Source organism: Mya arenaria, chromosome 10, assembly GCF_026914265.1.
Source record: "Mya arenaria isolate MELC-2E11 chromosome 10, ASM2691426v1".
Classification (NCBI taxonomy): Eukaryota; Metazoa; Mollusca; class Bivalvia; order Myida; family Myidae; genus Mya; species Mya arenaria.
Window position 1 is genome coordinate 67,679,647 of NC_069131.1, and position 21,370 is coordinate 67,701,016.

Here is a 21,370-nt window from a genome sequence, read left to right on the forward strand (position 1 = left end):
AAAGTAACAAAATAGGTGTCCAGATGAGTGCAAATCAGCTATTGTAGCATTGTCAAATTTGTAGATATGCTAAAACATTTTACCATTTATTACTCTCCTATTAGTACACATCTGGACACCCTGCATTGTCTGTTGACACTATTAAGCCAAAGTGTTTCCAAAACACTACGCAAATGGACACGTTAAAAGCAAAAAGTGCAAATTTGATAAAACACCTTGACAACTAATACAATGAGCCTACGTATACATTACAATGGTTTGATACATATTAACCATTAAGGAATATGTTAGGTTTAAAAATGATTAACCCTTTCCTTGACCTTCTAAGTGCGTTTTATGCTTTGAGTTTACATAAAATGACCGGTTAAAATAAGTCTAAATGTGTTTAGAAAACAGTATCATTCATAGGCTTAGAATCATTTTCATTTTTTTTTGTAAAAAGTAATCAAGTAATTACACTCACTGACTGTTTTTGTTACATCGGTTGTGACCCATGGTGACCAATGTGAGAACCTTTTTGAGTCACTGATTACAGTTACAATCTTGAAATGCATATGGAATAAATTAGACTTAAGCTAACTGTAAAACAATGTTTATATAAAGTTGTATAAAAACGATAATGCGGCATAAGGAACATCCAATAAGAATGTTTGTTCAGCCCTTGCAAACTATTGTACCTCAATGTTATTGTTCATACTTGTTTGCCATTTGCTGCAATGCCTGCTAACTTCTCATTAACAGTATTCATATCAATACGTAGTGGACATCGCCTAATTAAGCAGTCACCAATTGTGATGACCAGACGGCTATATAAGCTTTGATACTTTTTGTGAAAACGTAAAATTTCTGTCAAATAACATTTGTGTGTGTATTATGTGTTGAACATGTCAGGAAAGGCTTCGTTTGTTAATCTAATATCTCATTTAATCGTACAATAACTGTGTTTGTGTTCGTTTAGCGAAGAGTTTACAAAGGAGATCATTGTTTTTGTTGTGTGTATGCCAGTACTAAGTAAGTTTAATATAAAACGCAATGGCGACAACAGGTTTTTTGGAGAAACCGCTGCATGACTATGAAAGGATTTTAATCACAGCGGAAGGTGTGGCCGGAAGCTTAGGATTTATTCTAAATGCTGGTGTTTTACTCATTTTGTTACGTCTTAAAGATCGCAATGCACTTCTTACAATGACATTGAGCTTATCTATATCCGATATGCTTACAGGACTTTTTCACATATTTGTACCGATGTACCCTGAGTTAAATTTCCAAGATTACGGGACTTATACTGTGCTTAACAGGGCTAGAATAGAGAATCTTGCTGTTTTGGAATCGGATCTGTTTAATACACCAACTGGTAATGGAAGTTGGATCCTGAAAGGCGAGGTGCGAGGGACTGGACAGGATGCAGACTTTGTTTTTGGTGACGTCTTTGATTCCTCAAAATCGCGGTCATTTTATGATACATACGATTTTCTGAATACTTCAGCAGATATGGAGAACTTTATGAACGACATGTTCCAACAAAAGCTCAAACATTTTTCGAAAGAACTGGGAGAGGACCAACAAACAGGCATAAATAAAACCGCTATGGAAAAGTTGATCCATAAATTATCGCAATATGAAATAGCTATTGTGATCGTCAATTATCTGAACATTATTCCGTATATGTCTTGCATTCTTAATATGATTGGACTATCTCTTTGTCTACTCATTATTGTAACTAAACCTCTTAATCATCGCACAATTCTTACTAAATTCAGAGTACAAATATACATCTGTATTACATGGACTTTGGCCATAATAATCAGTATAGCTTCTTGCATATATGTCTTGCTTATGAACAGAGACTATGTTGGAATATCTGTTTTATCCCATTCATTGATGGCTGCTACAACAATCACTAATCTAATCATCTTTTTGTCATTGGTAACTATCTATTGTATTATTTTATTTACAATTAATTGTCGCAGGGATGTTCCTCTGTCGTCACATAAACGTCGCAGAAGCATTAAGAGTGTGGCTGCTGCTCTAACTATTGTAGGCAGCTATTTTATTTGCTATCAGCCAATCATATGGTCATATGTTTTAGAAGACATGATTAAAAGGAATGCTGATATAAAAATATGGATTCGTATTTTACCATTGCTTGCAACGTTTAATACCATAATAGATGCGCTGGTGTACGCTTTTCGACTCGAAACTGTTTCAGAAACGGGTTTTTTATGTTTATTCTGTATATTAAATATTTTCAAAAGAAAGCAGTCAAATGTCAAAGGTCGCCGAATTGAACTTAGCAACGAACAAAAACAGGAACTGGAATTGCAAGAAAGATGCACGAATGTAGCAAACTGGCACATCAATCACGATAATAAGATTTAGACTAAAACTTCAAGGTGATCGAAAAGCCCGAGTATCACCTTATGAAACAGCAATGACATTGAACAGGTTGTGAATGGAACGTACAGTTGCAAATGTCACATAACATACGGGCAACAGTATTGACAGTGTTTACACAGGAATACATGAAGTACAGAAAAGTTCGATTGTCACCAAATGTAAACAGCAGTAACAAACGCGGCAGGATGAACTTTGTCGAAATGAGGGCTTACCCTAATCGGAAATATCACGTCATCTTCTCCTTTGAATAACAAAGCATTGCGGTGCCCATTGTGTGGTGTTTGTTGTGGCGTAAAGGTTAAGGTAAATGTAAATGTAATGATATATCATAAGCTTCCGATGTTTTTAAACGTATTTATCCGGCAATAGATAGCAAACAGAAAGCAGTGCAATTAAGAAGACAAATCTTACTTTTCTACGACACAGTTCTTTGAAAGCAGAGTTCACCAATAAAAATATCAGACAGAAAGCGTGATATCCGTATATTGATAATAGTTGTGTTAAAAAGTTGGCTGTAGAAACCTATTTCTTTGCATTTTATTCATGCGAGAGGATGAAACCTACCATAACGTTTATAAGATTTGTTAAATATAATATGTTTAAAATCAAAGTAAATAATTCTATTAGGGGTATGCCATATCATCGACAAATCGAGAAATTGTGATACGGAGCAGACGTAAGACGTATTGATAACGAACGGATATGACACAGGGGTCAGTTTCACCGTGTTTACCATTATAGACAGAGACTACACTGGCACCGTGTTTTGTCATTATGGAGAGTATGCACACTGACACCGGATATAACATTATGAAGATAGTTCACACCGTGTTTTGCAATTATGGACAGAGGGCATACTGCCGCCGTGTTCTGCTAGGATGGATTTAAGACGCATGACACACTGGCGCCGCGTGTTGCAATTATGGAGAGAGGGCCCACTGGCGCCGCTTTTTACCTATTTATTGCAAATGTTATTTGTACGGATGTTTGTCTCGGTCGTCAAATTGTGTCTTAGATTACAAAATTATAGTAGACATTGTTATATGCGATGTCCTTATATTTTCAATATATCTACTACTAAAAGACGCAATGCAATTTCACTAAAGATATAATATAACATTGTGTTGTTGTTTTTACAAAGTTGAAAAAGATCTCTTTATCTATATTCCTTATTTGCCCCCAGTGTTATGACAAGTGGGCAAATCAGTTGAGGATCTGTATAGATCCACCATGGTTAAGCTTTAGCTGCCACCTGACTTGTTATTTCCTCCAAGTCTGGCCAAAAGTCGTCCTTTATCCTGTCTATGTAGTCCGTGACATTCTTTAATTCACCACCTACAACACATTATTTTAAAAAGTATTTTGTATAAGTTCTGAAACAAACGGCTTTTGGTTTAACGATTTGAGAACACGTAATATTTTTGATACATAAAATAAAAGACCGAATGCACCAAATCAAGCATAAATGTGTATGGTGCCGGGTGAAACCCAATTTGTAGTAGTAGTAGTTATCTAACCTTGTAGCACAGCAACTCCCGGATAGGCTGACGGCGTGCACCAGCGGACCTGGGACAGGATACCGAACGCTGCGCAGTCGCATATCCGGTCTCCCAAAACGTATTTCCGATTGCCTTAGAAGCAAAACACACACCCAAGAAGATATAGAACAAATGATTCTAAGTATGATTGTTTTTGTGTATATCTATTTCAATTAAAAATGCATCAAATTGTTTAAAATCAATATAGTTCAGTCACTCGGTGATAAAGTTTGACCATATAAAGCGATGTGAAAACTAGGCTTATTTTAAAAAAAAAGAACGTTCAATTTACAATTATGACAATCCAAATTGGATACACTCAAATTGCGGACACGTGTTGACTGACTCCAAGTGTTTTGGCTGTGACTTAAATTTCTTCAAATATTTTACATTTTCAAATCATTTGGAAGGAGAGAATAGCATATACTAGTCGGTTTTATTTTGAATAATATTATTCTTTATTTGTTCCCAGTTTTAGTACAATGATGCTTTTTATTATGAAATTCTATGATCACACAGTTTTAAACCTTTTATTTTATAAGGCAGACTGTGTGTGATGTTTTTGGTTTCTTACGATGACTGCATCGTATCTTTGAAAAGTGTTTGCATTAGGTGCTCTGAATTGTTTCCCTCCGTCTGCAGATAGAGTTGGGATCTCTAATCATTGAAGTACTTGGGGTTTACCTTTTCGTTTTTTATTATTATTTGTTTTATTGATAAGATTCCCCAAGTTAATGCATACTTAGATAGTATTTATCTTTTGCGTTTTATCTTTATTAAGAATTGTTGGGATAAGAGTGAGGTTTGTGCACATAAACTGGTTTAAACCCCCAGTAAATTTACATTTTACTGACCGTTCCAAGGCGGTACCTAACAATTCTTGATAAACATACCAATTATATATATATATATATATATATATATATAGTATTTATGCACTGTGCTGTTTGTAGAGTTGTGTGCTGTTCTATGTTTCTTGTTTGTGAATTTGTGTTCTATGTCTTTGGCGTATGCCCATTGCCACTAAACCGGGTTAATGTTTAAACTTTTTGCTACTGAGCATGTTTCTGTAGCTTTTTGCATATATATTGCATAAGATCTTTACTGTCAATAAGTACTACTGGGACTCTGTACAATGAATCAATCTCTACAGCAATGCATTTTACTCGATCATTGATGGCACGCTCTATGTACAGAATGGCGCTCCGTATTATTTAATTGATTTCGAATGAATTTCAAATATTCTATATTTATGACAGACTAGACAATATATACAAATATCATCAAAGAATTATTGCATGTTCCAATGTTTACATGCCTAATTCCCAGCTACATGTATCAAATATTTAAACTTTTAATGAAGTTTAATGGAATGAAAAGCTCCGGTTGTTAAGTGTAGAGCACGCTTGTTTAACACACAGGTAATGCGAGTTAAAAATAAACAAACACAGACATGTCCACATTGAAATAATTTAAGTAATTATAAAAATCTTTTAAGCAGGGAGATATCCTCAGAGAAGGAGATGATTAAAAGTTCAAAACCACGAGAACGGAAAAAATATCTTCTTTATGAACTCAGGTTCCATCAATTTGCAAATTTATGAATACCTTTCAACAACTCTTTTTTCACAACTCCGCAAAATACACATGCCATGTAAAGGCGCAGTGTCTGAACTTTGAGCCACCTCACCATAGTCATGATGAGGAGGAAACGAATATATCATATTTCAGTGGACTTTAAAGGACATACGTTCCCTATTCTCTCGGTAACGAGATGGTTAAGAAAGGATTCCGTTAGAACCCTGTCCATTATAATCACATATTCATCTCATTAAAGATACTGTGAACGAACAAGATGCGGCAAGTTATTTGAAGTCAATGGAAAGCGGTATATAATAGCATTTATAAGACTATTTTATAGAGGTCTATGACAAGTCAGATATAATAGCAATACACATAAATATATTGCCATTAAAGGGATGATAACCATGTAAATACATCAGTGATTGAACATATTACTTTTATTATTATTATCATCATTATAAGCTTAATCATTTCTTTCCTTTTTTAGACCACGTAAAACAGCACTTCACTTCACCTGAACATTTGGAAGACGTTAAAAAGGGGACATATTTGTTACCAGGAAATCATGACTATATAACGTTAAGCTTAAATTACAAAATCAATCAAATATTTTCATACTTTCTATGATAAGCAAATTTGAATCAAATGCAATTAGATGGAAACACTCATGCGTCACTCAAAGACGGATTTCATAAAAGTTTGATAAAAACGCCTTCCCCACCAATGATGCAATCTGTAATTTAATTTTAAGATAACCTGTGGGTTCCTGTTCGTGCGAACGCAGTTTCGCGATTTCAGAAGACTCAAAACATTGAAATGATCAACCATATCAGACGCTTGCCTTAATCTTTTGGCTTTGATATGTGTACATAAAAACATTTCAATCGACTGCACATATACTCTGCGAATGCGATTCCGGACATCGAAGTGTTTTTGTTGTGTTTTTTTTGCTTCTGAAGAAGTTTTATTTAGGGTGTATCTTGAATCAGTGTTTCCATACTTTATCACTTAATCCCGCTTTACCCTTCCATGGGTCCTAATACCAATATATAAAATATTTTCTATACGCTAGCTCATTAAAAAAGAAAATATATATGAAGTGCTAATAATACGAATTTTACGGTGGTTTTACATGGCCGAAGTGTCGTCAATGGCAAACTAAGAGATGACTTAGAAAAGAAATAGGAGGGAGCATGCTCCCGGACCCTCTGCACTGGCTCTGTTTAAATGTGCCTCTGGCTACGGCACTGCATAGCATTGAAATATGGGGTTCTTTGCCGTTAAAATCGTTAAATTAATCCTTTTTATTGATATTATGATTGCCAGGGCAACACAAAACTTTGTTTCGAGGAGAATCGGCATGTATATTAAAAATGTTCAGTTGATAATCATTAAAAACCGCTAAAATGGCATGTATTCAGTTTACAGGAAGCACAACAACTTTATATTAACACAGCCATCTTGAAATTTGGAAGCCATTTTGAATTAATAAGAGTCGGTCCTGAACTTTTCTCAATAACAAAAATGTTTTCTGACAGTGTACACAATATAATAATACATTTATCACAATATCAACCGACTTGCATAAAACCCTCTATAAATATTGACGATATCACGGATGTAAGTAACGTTCATCTACCGACTAAGTGACATTCTACGTAAAGAAAATAAATAATTAGTTTAGTATTTCAACAATTCCAGTTTTCCTGAGTATTTCAAATAATAAGAATTGTAAACACACAAAAGACTGCAACATGCTACCAATTAGTACCTAGAATTGCCGAAAACTGCTTTAAATCGTTGACGATCATCGCGTGAACTTCTTCGTTTGAATGGCGACCTATTCCAACAGCAGACGACATTGAGCTAATCTTCCTGCCAAATGGTATTTTCAGCCAAGCGGGGAAAGTTGATTGCAGTTTAATCATATCGTCAACGAAAATCCCCCATCGTGTATAAATGGTCAGCCTGTACTGGGTACTCGTTTATTATTTCATGCCGCTGAATAAAACAACGACATATAAGAGAAACCATTTCGTCTGGAATAAAAACAAATTCTAGTTGCTTTATAGCTTGTGATATGAAAAGACGAACTCCCTCCTAAGATTATATCAGCTCTAGCACGAAGTAGGGGATCGTCAGCTATAAAAAAAAGCTTCAACAGCCAACAGGCGACAAGGGTGGCGTATGTATTAGCTTCAATAAAGCTTTTTTTTTTAAAAAAAAGGCCTCTGGCCGAAACGCCATAAAGAGTTAAATTAATGATCTGTATAGTTATTTTCAGTGTTAAAACCAGTATAATTGTACCCTTGTACATTTTTTTAATTGGCACTCATTTCATACGGGGAACACGAAATTTTGTAAGTAGAATAAATGTTATATCTCTTGGCATTTAACTGCATGTTCAAACTTTCAATCATGATTAATAAATTCATTTAATTGTAATTGTCTTCTCGGCAATCCATAATTGCAGTAACAACTCTAAATAAATTCCCGGTTTCATTGCATAACTTTTGATTTTTGACAAACAATATCCTGAGGCAGGGCTTCCACTATTGAAATTTTAAACATACTTCAATCCCTAACCCTGCTTACCAATATGTGAATTCATCCTGCTACTTCTGTATGGCCCAGGCAAGAGCCCTTTCCTTTGGAGACAGGTGAGAATTCAGATTCACCTAAAATAAGCAGTAAGTGCATTTCGTATCATTATAAATAAATATGGAATTTGTATTGTGTGAAATACGTTTATCAATGTTTTAACTGTATTAACGATATGTGTCCCGATCAGTTTTCAAATTATGAGAAGAAAGTTTACATTTTTTATTCATAAATAAGTGTATGAATTCCTCACTAAGAACTTGTTTTTGGGTCATTCTCATCAAAACACTTTTAAAGTCATTGAACCTTGAACTCTTTCTCTAAGTACTGTATTATTAACTGTGAGTCTCCCATCGTCACGCCGTTGTGTTCGATCCAGGGAACCTTCCCCTTTGGTCCTTGAAGAAGTGGTTGTTCAACAAACTGTTAGGTACAATAACGTGGGTTAAGTTAATTAGTGGCTCATGACTGAACACATTAAACAGTCGTGTGGTCTTGTATGATACAACTCAAAACTTTAATCGATCTAGCACAATTTACCAGCTACTGGATATTAATAAAACTGTCATAAGAACTGCGTTTTGAATCTTAACACAAACAATGTTGTTATTAGAAAAAAAACTACATTTATAGTTAAATATGTGAGGCGAAGTGTAAACCGAGCGTACATCTGGTAATTTACCAATAAATTGTGTTATAATTAATTTGCTGATTAATATTAAATCTATCCTGATAATGTATATTATTGACTTTAAGGTATGTCTCTAGTTTCAACAAGAAATGCCACGGTTTGGTGTATGACGATCACGTGGTATGGAATGTAGGACGACTATGTCACGTGGGTAGTCCATTCCGCATACCATGTACAAATGTGATAAGGTAAGAAATGCGATGCGTAACAATATGGAATACCATAACGTTCATTTAAATAAATTCATTTATTTTATGATACAATAGAAACTACAAAAGCCAGGAGGGGTAAATACTTAAATATAATTAACGTGTTAAAACGCACAGTCGTAAAAGGCTTACATAACGATTACAACGATTGAAATTGAAACTGTATCATTTGTAGATTTGTCAAGCTTAGACTAAAGGTGATTTAGAAAGTTCCTTTTTGCAGAATGGAGCCCACAATATCCTATTTCAGTTTAAACATTGTTATATTTCAAAGGTACGTTTCAACTGAGCGTGAAGTACAGTTTGTCTGTATTGTAGGTTTCTCTATCGAGACTTACGTTATGCTTGTATCTGCAATTTCCTTACGCTGTCAATTCAATTTTCATCTTATGAACGAAATGTTTTATCGATATGACGTCGCACGTACTATAAAAAGGTCTTGTTAAAATAAATAAACACAACATGTCATACTTAGAAAACCATTTTTCGCAATCGACATAATTCGTTTTTATAAAACTCCTTTAAGTAAAAATATAAAGAAAAGCTAAATAAAATTATGATAGTATACCTTACATAATTGAGTTCTTTCGTTGTATGTTTATAATCGGTCGGTCGATTTATCGATGCATTTTAGCAACGTTTTATGACAACATCAGGCCAAAACATTTAACCACTGACAGCTGAGTGCGGCATTGCGATTCTTACAACGGAGAAACATCGTCGCTAAGTAAGCAAAACCATAATGCGCAACAAAATTTATTTTTAAAATATCGAGTGGTTATAATGAATGATTGGTAAGATATAAGACATATAATAATCTATTTTAGGCCATATTGCGTCTTAAGGACCGGCCAGTAAGCACCCAAAGGTAAATAGACCTTGTTTAACGATTCGGCTTATATTCACCTTCGGGGATAACTTACTAGTCCTTATAATATCGTTTGACCCTCAGCGGTGTGTAATATATATTTAGTATTACTTTCACTTAAGAAAGAAAGTTATTATGAAAATAAGATATGCATTTTTTTAAGTCTGAATTCAGATTTGTTCTTGATCATGGCGGCAAGTCCCAACTCTTCAAGAATTCAGAAGCTCCTTATTACTGGATCAAGCGTAGACACAAGTTTGATATAATTATCAAATTAAAAAGTAAGAAAAAAATGATTATCACGCCTAACTATCTTTGTTTTGTTGTAGTAAAATTTTGAGTATGTTATTTGGGTAAAAAGTGTAAAGCTTAAGCAGTTTAGAGGGAGTGGGGCCGGAAGATAGGTGTTTCTAGATTTTGTAACGTACTCCTCCAACAAGTATTTGCATATCAATTTCTTCGTCGGCATTTGACATAAATCACCAATACAATCTGTATGTAATCTGGCTCTATGTGAGCCAAGGCCTTTGAAAAAAGTAAACTCGTAGAGAAAGTAGCTTTAAATTATTTTTAATAAAATCGCAAAACAATTAGCTTTACCTTGGTTTGTGTCCTATGATCTTTATTTTCCTCTACACTAGCAAAGCGGAACCACAAATGGCAGCTCCTGTGAAAATGTACATCCGGTTGTCCAGCAGAAAATTGCGCACGGATTCCATAATCCAAAGTAAATATTGACGATCTTAGTTTCAGACACTTAAGTATTTGACCTTCAGTCTATGAAGTTGTAATAAACAATCCCATGTATAGCGCTCTCGATTGTCAACAACTCAAAATATTGTCAGACATCTTGAGAAAATTAATACCTTTAGTGCACAGCAATGTTCACTCGAGATGTCCCGTAATCAAGCCAAATTTTATTAACAATGTTCAGAAACCAGAAATATGATCAAACATGCAATTTATAAGTGAACATTGAAACTTGAATTCAGTTTGATAAAAAATCATGTATAGACCCACTCCGATTCATCATTCGCAAGGATAACAAACCAAATGTTTACATATGAAAGAAAAGGTGTGCCATCTATTTATTGTATTTGCATTAAAAAGACAATTAATATATAAAAACACGGGAATATGACTATGTTCTAAGGGCAGTTTAAGTCTAGGTTTTGAAGAAAAAAGAGGCGCAATTCAAGCCACAACTAAGGGGTACCAAAATGGGCTGAGAATTGGGGCGAGGGTGAAAAGAGCATTTCTGGTAATTGTTGCAGTTTGGTGTAAAATATTCATATTTTTCTACGATATTGAGATGGAAGGTTCACTTTTTTCAATTCACGCTTTGTTTCTCTTCCTGTGGGATGGGGGGGGGGTGATATCGCAATTAGGTATTGAATTATTAAACCCATAAAATCTCTAGACAACAAAAAACATATACGCCAATGTGTGTTTTCATATTTTGATTCCGAAGATGTTCCCTTAAGAAAGTGTTAACCGTTGACTGTTGCTTGCGTTCAGAATTATGTGGTTGATGTAAAAAGTCGCCCCGTACTTCGTCCACAGTATAGTTATTTATTTTCTGATCATTCGAGATCATTTGGTATGGCTTTATAGCTTTGTAAATTAGAATACAACTGATGCCGATGCTAGAAGGCGTTGATAATGTAACGTTCCACTGTAAGCGGAAGTGCGTTCATAGTATGTTGATGTTCTTCGTAATAAGCAAATTGGAATAACCAGTTCTCCGTGTGGAGGTTTAGGTCCTATGTATATAAGACCAGTTTACCCCTTAGCATGCTTTACCCTAAAACGAATATTTTGTGTCTTTAGCCTCGAACGTTACAATAGTGGCAATCATATTCGGAACGGAAGTACTCCCCTACCTATAGGGGGCGTTGAAAATATTCGGAATGGAATGTTGTTCCCTTCCGCAAGCGGCCGTTGACAGCCTTGATCAAATTCAGACATGAGGTATTCTCTCTACTCCAGAGGACGTTCACAGTGTTGATCATATTCAGAATGAAAGTATTACTCTACCTCTTATGGGCGCTAGCAAAGTTGGTCATATGCAGAATGAAAGTATTACTTTACCTCTTATGGGCGCTAGCAGTGTTGGTCATATGCAGAATGAAAGTATTACTTTACTCTTATGGGCGCTAGCAGTGTTGATCATATGCAGAATGAAAGTATTACTTTACCTCTTATGGGCGCTAGCAGTGTTGGTCATATGCAGAATGAAAGTATTACTTTACCTCTTATGGGCGCTAGCAGTGTTGGTCATATGCAGAATGAAAGTATTACTTTACCTCTTATGGGCGCTAGCAGTGTTGGTCATATGCAGAAAGAAAGTATTACTTTACCTCTTATGGGCGCTAGCAGTGTTGGTCATATGCAGAATGAAAGTATTACTTTACCTCTTATGGGCGCTATCGGTGTTGGTCATATGCAGAATGAAAGTATTACTTTACCTTTTATGGGCGCTCACAGTGTTGATAACATAAAACAGAATACAGCATGTGATTCTTAACTGGTGTTAAACAGTATATATAATAACCTTCATGCGCCGGTTGCTGCTAAATGCATAGTTATGAAAGCCATCCATCATTAAGATGCAAAGATGCGTACGTGCATTTTAGTGTTAACGTCGACATTATTGCTTCGTTTAAATCTTTTGATAAACTACGTGTGTGTGCGTGCGTGCGTGCGTGCGTGCGTGCGTGCGTTCGTGCGTGCGTGCGTGCGTGCGTGCGTGTCATTTTTACAATGAGTATAAACAGTTTTATAAAATTGTTTGATTTAGTAACTATACGTTGATTTAAAAACAAGCTATCGTTGAAAACTTTTGAAAATAACTTACCCTTTTTCAACTTCAAAAATAAACTTCACCAGTAGCATTTTTTGTATTGTTGTTGGATTGATAGCCCTAAGATACAACAACAAATACATGTAATTCAATTATCTTAAAAATACAAAATTCATGATTTCACCAGCAATATTTTCACTGAAACAATATTTTACAGCACTAAATATAAACATAATAAAACAAATCAAGGCCATATATAAACATGACAAGCACACGTTTTCTAATTAATTCAACCATATAAAGAATAGGCATAAATTGTATTTTCCGCGCATGGTTGATTATATTGGATTGAATTTGTCATTTGCTCCGTTTAAACGAATATGTATTTATACCGAAGGCTGTTAAATAAGATGCATCTGTTTATACAACCATCGATATTTTTTTCTTAATTGGTAGCTTTTCATTGTATTTTATTTGCAACTTATGCGTTTAAAGGGTTGGATTAAATTTCAACACTTTAAAGCGCAGCTCTGGTTTTTTGCCTTTGAATTTGTTGATATTTACGAATAAAAAATAATATCTTGCAATAGGCCTCTTGAACGCTTCTTGTAAATACTCTAACTGATTGAAAAAATGTGTCTCAGTGGATATTGTCGCGGACTGCAGGACGAGAACAGCTAGCAGGGGCGGGTCCAGTATTTGGTATAAAGGGTCGGGAATGCCAATAAATCCTCTAGTTCCAAGAATTGAATCCTTTCGCAGGGGTGTTATTTTTATTTGCTTACATAATTCTTCATCGAATGCATACAATCATTTCGTATTTTGACTAACGACGTTATTAAAATATATATATTTTTTTAATTTGTAAATCTCATGAAGCTGAATGGCTCTTCAAAGGGTCTAACTCTTACAATAGTTTCAAATCTTGTTTAAATTGACGTCGTTGGTATCCTGTCCCAGCCCTGTGCGCGCTGACGTTTTATTTGGATATGAGAGCGGGGAATACTTTCAAAATAGTAAAACATATCAAAGTGATAGTACTAAAAGAATTGAAATATCAACTTTTTTTTCTCAAAAATTATCTTTTAACCAGCGGAAATCTTAAAACAAAAATCCCCGTAATCATTGAAAAGAAGCAATTAACGTACACCTTAGAAAAAAATAATGTTCCTTTCAGGAACCCATCGCTTCAATTAAATCTTAGGTGACTAAAAACCCTACTTCTCCATGAACGGCCGAACTTTTGAAAAAAGACTGCAACATTAAAACGTTCCATTTTTACCGTTTTTATGATGAATAAAATCCGCTTAAAATACTCAATTTTTAAATGCAGATAAAGAAAACCTCCTGGGCTGGTATTCTATACTGGTCTTAACTGGATCTAAGAACGATGTAGCTAATCAGATTGCTTGTTATTTATAACTAACCAATAGAGTGAATGAAGTCAATCATGTATGACCATAAGATTGACTTAAGTTACATATTGAATACCACCCCTGGCCTCATTATATTCCGCTGTGTGTTTTTAACGGTTCAACATTGTTTTTTCTCTTACTTGGTTTTTGTGTTTAAAGCTCGGCTAATTGGCCTAACTTGTGAGTGGTGTTCATGTATATATTTACGTAAAAGGAATAAAGAATAGGTTTAATTCTACCATTGGAACAGTTCGTGTTTAAAGGGAAATATTTCATGAAGTGCATATATGTTTTAATAGCACAAACACGGCTGAAACAGTTATAGTGTATTATATTCATTAAACATGAAGACCAGCTAAGATTTGAAATAATGGCATAAACATCGTTGTTTAATTTAAAAAGTGTTCTGAACAATCTGCACGTTTTGGATCAAATGATGTGTTGTAACCCATGAACATTTCATAAAAAACTAGAAGAAATAACATTAAAATGTTGTCAAATTCCACCACAATTATAACATTTCCTTATTTGCTTTTTAAGACTTTCACTGACATACCAAAGGGTACCGAGTTCGAATCCTGCAGTTGACGACCATAACAGTATAATGTTCCATGTTATGACTTATGGTATTACTTATGCTTATCGTCACCAAGCCGGACAAGTGGGTTTCACCCAGGTACTCCAGTTTCTCCCACAACACAAGACAACACTTTCGCGTAAAATCGTGCCAACGAGGGTGATTAATATAATGTTGTTATAACTTGTTTCACAATCGTGGTCAAATAAAAAAGCTTTAACTAAATTTCCTACCGTTTCACCTGAACAAGTGTTTCAAAGTTTTCGGTTACATCAAAGTGTAGCCCATCAGGCCTTATCATTTCTTTTCCGGTAGATATATCGGTAATTACAGATTTGATATTTCACAGTTTCAAACAGGGAACATATCACTTTGATATTGTTTTCACCGTTTTCAAATATCAGACCACTCTCACTGCCAACACCTCAACGAAAAATCGAATTCCGAAATTACGTACCGTTCTCATACAGGTTGTAATGCGTTTCTGACAAACAACAACTGACTGTCAAGTTATATGCCTTTTTCAGTGTAGGAACACAATACAGCTCACCTCATGAACACCAAAAGCTAATATTGTAATCGTAGCTATGCCTCTCGTGAAATAGTTTGGTGTTCATTTGATGTTACGCTCCTATACCATACATACTGCCAGTCAGTGTTTGGTCAGATGATTAAACAAACACGGCAGAAAATATAGAAATGAGTTTGTTTGTTAAAACATTATCGGGGACAAAAATAACCCAAAGTACGCATTAGTCTCAAAATAATATTTGTATGATAAAAACAAACACCTTATTGACAAATATGACCTTCTCAAGATTTCTGTCATTGTGGAGGTGAAACTCAGCTTTTATTAAAGATTTACTTCACGGGTTCGTATAATTTCATTTACTTCTTTTTCTTGTCAGCAGCTAAGTGTATTTCGTCGGTATCAGAGAGGGTAAACCATAATCTGCGACAGCTTACATTCCAACGCAGTAATACTGCCTTGTCATTGGCCATTTGGTATGCTGACCACTAAATCAAAATTGTGATGAAGACACTGTTTGTGTCCAGGTATGTTTTAAAGAATAAAATATTTGAAAGTTAACAAGGATCCATTTTACAACGTCGCTAACTTTAACAATTGTCTGACCAATCGGTCCATTGTCTTAAAGGTGTGTCACGTCGACTACCCACGTTATGTCGTAACTCTAAATACAGCAACACCGTCTTATCAACTCGGATCACTTTGCACTGAAGCTGGCTACCTATCTTAGGACAAATAAAAAAACCATACTAGTTTGAATCACTCTCAATTGAACATTTCGCAAGGGTGTCTCCTCTCCTGGTTAGTTCTCATAAGGGTAGCTTAAACATCTACGAACAAAAACAGATCGCAATAAACTCGCCCCTTCTTTCGCTCTCGCTCTCTCATTTTCTCCCTCTCTATTTCTCTCTCTCAAGCATCCGCATGTAGCCATGAAATGATAACAAACGCTTTGGTTTCAACAATATCTATTACACAAAAGCATTTTCAATTTCCAGGTATACAAAGTTAAAGCGTGAACGAAACATTCACTGTGGCAATCATACCTCGAAACATAGAAACTAGACAAGTAGTATATGCACATGACAAAACAACGTCAACATAATTGAGAAGGAAGCTTTGCAGCTTGTTCTGTGACTCGTTGCTTGCTTCTACATTGGAGACCTTTCAGTCTGTTAATAAGGATGGCTGTAATTGGAAAAACACATTGAAAAAAACAAGTAAATTTTTAATGATTATTTCCATTATATATTCGCCCTTGGACATTTTCTTCCATGTGTGACAACAGACAATAATGACGAAAATGATAATTATGCATCCATTTATAGATAGGTCCATTATTCATTTTTTACTTATTTGAAGAGGTGATTGAACAAAACATTAATTCACATAAACATAAACATAATTATAAGTTGGATCACATATGTACATATATACATAGCACATGGCTATATGACTTAATTAATAAACAATCACAACATGATATTAAATTAATGATAAAGGCATGTGTTGTAAAGAAAGTAAGATTTTAAAACGTTTTAAAACTGGAATTTGAAGCATATGGTATGGCATAACATTGAATGTACCCTTGACATAAAAACACGTCACACAATGGACGCCGTCATTTCATTTTCAATCCAAGGAGGAAATGACGTCATATTCCCGCTCGAGTCACACTTAGTGTTCGACATAATTCTTCTTGTCGCGTTTGTTACTGTTGTTTCATTAGTTGACTTTCGAGCGTTTCCGTTCTTCAAATAGTTCCGGTCTGAACCTTCTCAATGTTATTACTGTCACATTAGGTGACATTCGTTCCTTTTCGATATACATGTAGTTCCAGTGCAAATCTTATCAATGTAATCGCTGTGACATTTGATTTCATTCGTGCCTTTTCGATCTACATGTAGTTCCAGTGTTATCCTTGTCAATGTAATCGCTGTGACATTTGATTTCATTCGTGCCTTTTCGATCTACATGTAGTTCCAGTGTTAACCTTGTCAATGTAAACGCTGTGACATTTGATAACATACATTCGTGCCTTTCGATCTACATGTAGTTCCAGTGTTAACCTTGGTAATGTAAACGCTGTGACATTTGATTTCATTCGTGCCTTTTCGATCTACATGTAGTTCCAGTGTAAACCTTGTCAATGTTATCGTTTTTAGATTTAGTAACATTTTTGCCTTTTCTATCTACATGTAGTCCCAATCTAAATCTTATCGCTATGATTGCTGCTACCTTTTATTACATTCGAGCCTGGTTCTGGCATTTCAACCTCCGTTTTTTCTTCAATGCTTTGTTCATTTCGGCGACCTTTAACAATGGGCTGCTTTCTTTTGAAAACATTTGATACACATGATAGAGTTGTCAGAACCGTTTGTGAAACGCTTTCAAGACGGTAAGCGTACACCAGCGCATCTATTATTGTATTTAACGCTGTAAGCAACGGTAAAATACGAATCCATATATTGAAGTTGACCTCCCTTTTGATAATGTCTTCGAAAACAAATGTCCATATAATTGGCTGGTAGCAAATGAAATAGCTGCCAATAATAGTAATAGCAGTAGCCACACTCTTAACGCTACTGTGACGTTTATGTGACGACATAGGAACATCCCTGCGACAATTAATTACAAACAAAATAATACAGTAGATAATCGCCAATACAGCTAGGATTGTAAGATTTGAAACGGTCGTAGCAGCAATCAATGATTGTGTTAAAACGGATATTTTAACAAAATCAATGTTTACAAGCAAGACGTATATGCAAGAAGTCATACTGAAAATTATGGCCAAAGTCCATGTAATACAGATGTATATTTGTACTCTTAATTTAGTAAGAATTGTGCGATGCTTAAGAGGTTGAGTTACAATAATGAGGAGACAAAGAGATACTCCAAGCATATTAAGAATGCAAGATATATACGGAATAATGTACAGACAATGGACGATCACAATAGCTATCTCATATTGCGACAATTTAAAGTTAAACCTTTCCATAGCGGTATTATTTATGTCTGTTTGTCGGTCCCCTTTAAATTCTTCTAAAAGTGTTTTTATTTTTTCTTGCATAAAGTTCTCCATTTCTTCTGTAGTATTCAGTGTATCGTACATATAAGAACTTTGATAAAACACCCCTGTTTTTGAGGAATCAAAGACGTCACCAAAATCAAAGTCATTTGACAAATCGAAGCTCATCTCGCGTTCAAAGCTCCAACTTCCATTATTATTTGATGTATTGGAAATACCCGGTTCCAAGCCAACAAGATTCCTCATTTCAGCACGGTCTAGCAAATCATTAGTCCCGTAATCTTGGAAATTTAACTCGGGATATATCAGGACAAATGTGTGAAAGAGTCCTGTAAGCATATCGGATATAGATAAGCTCATTGTCATTGTAAGAAGCGCATTACGATCTTTATGCCGTAATAAAATGAGTAGAACACCAGCATTAAGTATAAATCCTAAGCTTCCGGCCACGCCCTCCGTTGTGACTAGAATCCTTCCATAGTCATGCAGCGGTTCCTCGAAATTAACTGTTGTCGCCATTGCTATTTTGTATCAAACTAATAATATGTAAAACAAAACAATATTTTATTTATTTTTGCGGCAGTAATGTCGCTATACGAACTATAATAATGATGTCAAACACCTCGCTCACCGAACTCCAACCCAGTTACTATATGAATAAATGATATCTCAGAATAACAAACGAAGCCTTTTCCGAAATGTGCAGCGCCAAGACAAACATGAATTGTTGTTTGACGGAGGATTCTACGTTTTAACAAATATTATCAATGCTTATATAGCCGTCTGGTCATCACAATTGGTGCATCGCTATTGGACGATATCCACTACGTATTATTATTGACATCGTTAATGAGAAACTAGCAGGCATAACAGCCATCAGCAATATAAATAATTACATTGATATACACTATTTCGTAAGGGCAATACATACATACGTATTGGAGGTCCCTAAAGCTTCATTAATGATTATAAAAAACAATCGACATTAATATTGTTTCACGGTTTATCTAAGTCTCATTCATACATATATACATTTCATGACAACTATAATAAGTATCAGAGTAAAGAGAGATTATATAACAATTACCATACAACGTCAATTTAAAGTCAAATAAACAGATAAGGTACATGCAATATAAAACCAACTAAACATATATCCACTTTAATACTCCTTTATCATAGATATACGATTCAATACAAAATTGGTTATGGAGTAGAATTAAGATGCATATATTCACTACCTAAAAATGAGGGCAACGATACTTGTTATGTTGTGACGTCACAAGAGTGGAATACGGCCGTATTGCACTGGAGTGGAATACGGACTACCGTATTTTGCGTTAGGTATTGTGTGTGGATTTATGATGGGTATATAATAAAAATATTATCCAAAAATAATAAAAAGCACACTCCTGAAAAAAATACTCTACAAAGATTGCAAACTACTTCGTTTGCATCTGATTTCAGTTGAAATAACTAGCGAATGAACAAACTGTAATGAGTTTTACCTTTCAAATGATGCAAACATTCTATAATAATTACCTGGCATCAAATTTAACGTCTTGCATCAGAGAACTAAATGATTTGTGGATTGGATTCCTTAACTAAACAGTTTTTAAGCCTTTTTCAGAATACCGCCTTTCAGATTCGCAATGATTTGTAATGTGGCGGATCCGTGGTCTAGTAGTAACACACTTGACCTTCAATCCAGGGATCATCTAGAAAAGGAACGTTAAATGTAGGTCCCGTGTGACAGTGCTATACACTTGTGCACGTTAAAGAACCAGGGTAGCTCTAACCAGGGTTAAATCTGGTCTGTGCACTTTGCTCCATAAACATAAGATGACTAACAATCGTATCGGAGCACTCGCCGAATGGGCAAGGCCCGAGTGCGAGTATTGAAATAAGCTCACACACGCACGCACGCACGCACGCACGCACGCACGCACGCACGCACGCACACACACACACTCACATGATTTGTAATGGAGATGTGCTTACGTAGGCTCATTGTGTTTGTTGTCAAGTAGCTTTACCAAATTGCACATTTTTCTATGTACGTGTCAATTCGTTTACAGTTCTGGAAACACTTTGCCTAAATAGTGTCAAAAGACAATAAAGGGTGTTCAGACGTGTGCTAATAGGAGAGTGTTTAATGGTAAAATGTTTTAGCATATCCACAAGTTTTACAATCCTACAATAGCTAATTAGCACTCATCTGGACACCTCTTTTGTTACTTTGTGAGCAGATCGGTGAATAATGTCCATGTTATAAAGTTATAAGGAAAATGTAATTAGTATAACACCTAATGTGTTTAAATGCCACCAACTATAAAAATGTGTTAATAAATGCTCTGAAAACAGAAAATGACTTTTGTGCGAAAGTCACGAAATGTCACAAACACGAACACTGGATATTGAAAGTAATCAGAAAGGGAACTAGTAACTGCCATGAGTGTGTTGAAAACAAAGTCGTTATTATCATTATTGTTATGTTGTGTTCTCAACGTCCGTAAAACGTCATTCATGCCGCAATGTGAGTTTCTCAATTTCCGTAAAACGTCATTCATGCCGCAATGTGAGTTTCTCAATTTCCGTAAAACGTCATTCATGCCGTAATGTGAGTTTCTCAATTTCCGTAAAACGTCATTCATGCCGCAATGTGAGTTTCTCAATTTCTGTAAAACGTCATTCATGCCGCAATGTGAGTTTCTCAATTTCTGTAAAACGTCATTCATGCCGCAATGTGAGTTTCTCAATTTCCGTAAAACGTCATTCATGCTGCAATTTGATTTTAACACTTCTGCTAAGGCAGCCATGCTGCAATGTGTGTGTTAACACTTCCGGTCAGACGGCTATGCTGTAATGTGAGTTTAACACTTCCGGTAAGGCGGCCATGTTGTTATGTCAGTTAAACACTCCCGGTAAGGCGGCCATGCTGCAATGTGAGTCTAACACTTTTGGAAAGGTGGCCATGCTGTAATGTGAGTTTAACACTTTCGGAAAGGTGGCCATGCTGCAATGTGAGTTTAACACTTTCGGTAAGGTGGCCATGCTGCAATGTGAGTTTAACACTTTCGGTAAGGTGGCCATGCTGCAATGTGAGTTTAACACTTTCGGAAAGGTA

General features: G+C 35.4%; 1 protein-coding gene and 1 long non-coding RNA gene across 2 annotated transcripts; both read right to left on the reverse strand.

The window, feature by feature from the left end:
- Positions 1-3,631: 3,631 nt before the first annotated feature.
- LOC128204962 (failed axon connections homolog) lies at positions 3,632-7,381 on the reverse strand. Its single transcript, XM_052906359.1, has 3 exons — positions 7,291-7,381; positions 3,915-4,028; positions 3,632-3,732 (listed from the first exon to the last, which is right to left on the reverse strand). The coding sequence occupies exons 1-3, from the start codon at positions 7,379-7,381 to the stop codon at positions 3,632-3,634; spliced, it is 306 nt and encodes a 101-aa protein (XP_052762319.1).
- A 77-nt stretch (positions 7,382-7,458) lies between these two features.
- Positions 7,459-8,535, reverse strand: LOC128205060 (uncharacterized). Its single transcript, XR_008256163.1, has 3 exons — positions 8,427-8,535; positions 8,115-8,197; positions 7,459-7,520 (listed from the first exon to the last, which is right to left on the reverse strand). It is a non-coding gene; the product is annotated as an uncharacterized LOC128205060 (long non-coding RNA).
- Positions 8,536-21,370: the final 12,835 nt, after the last annotated feature.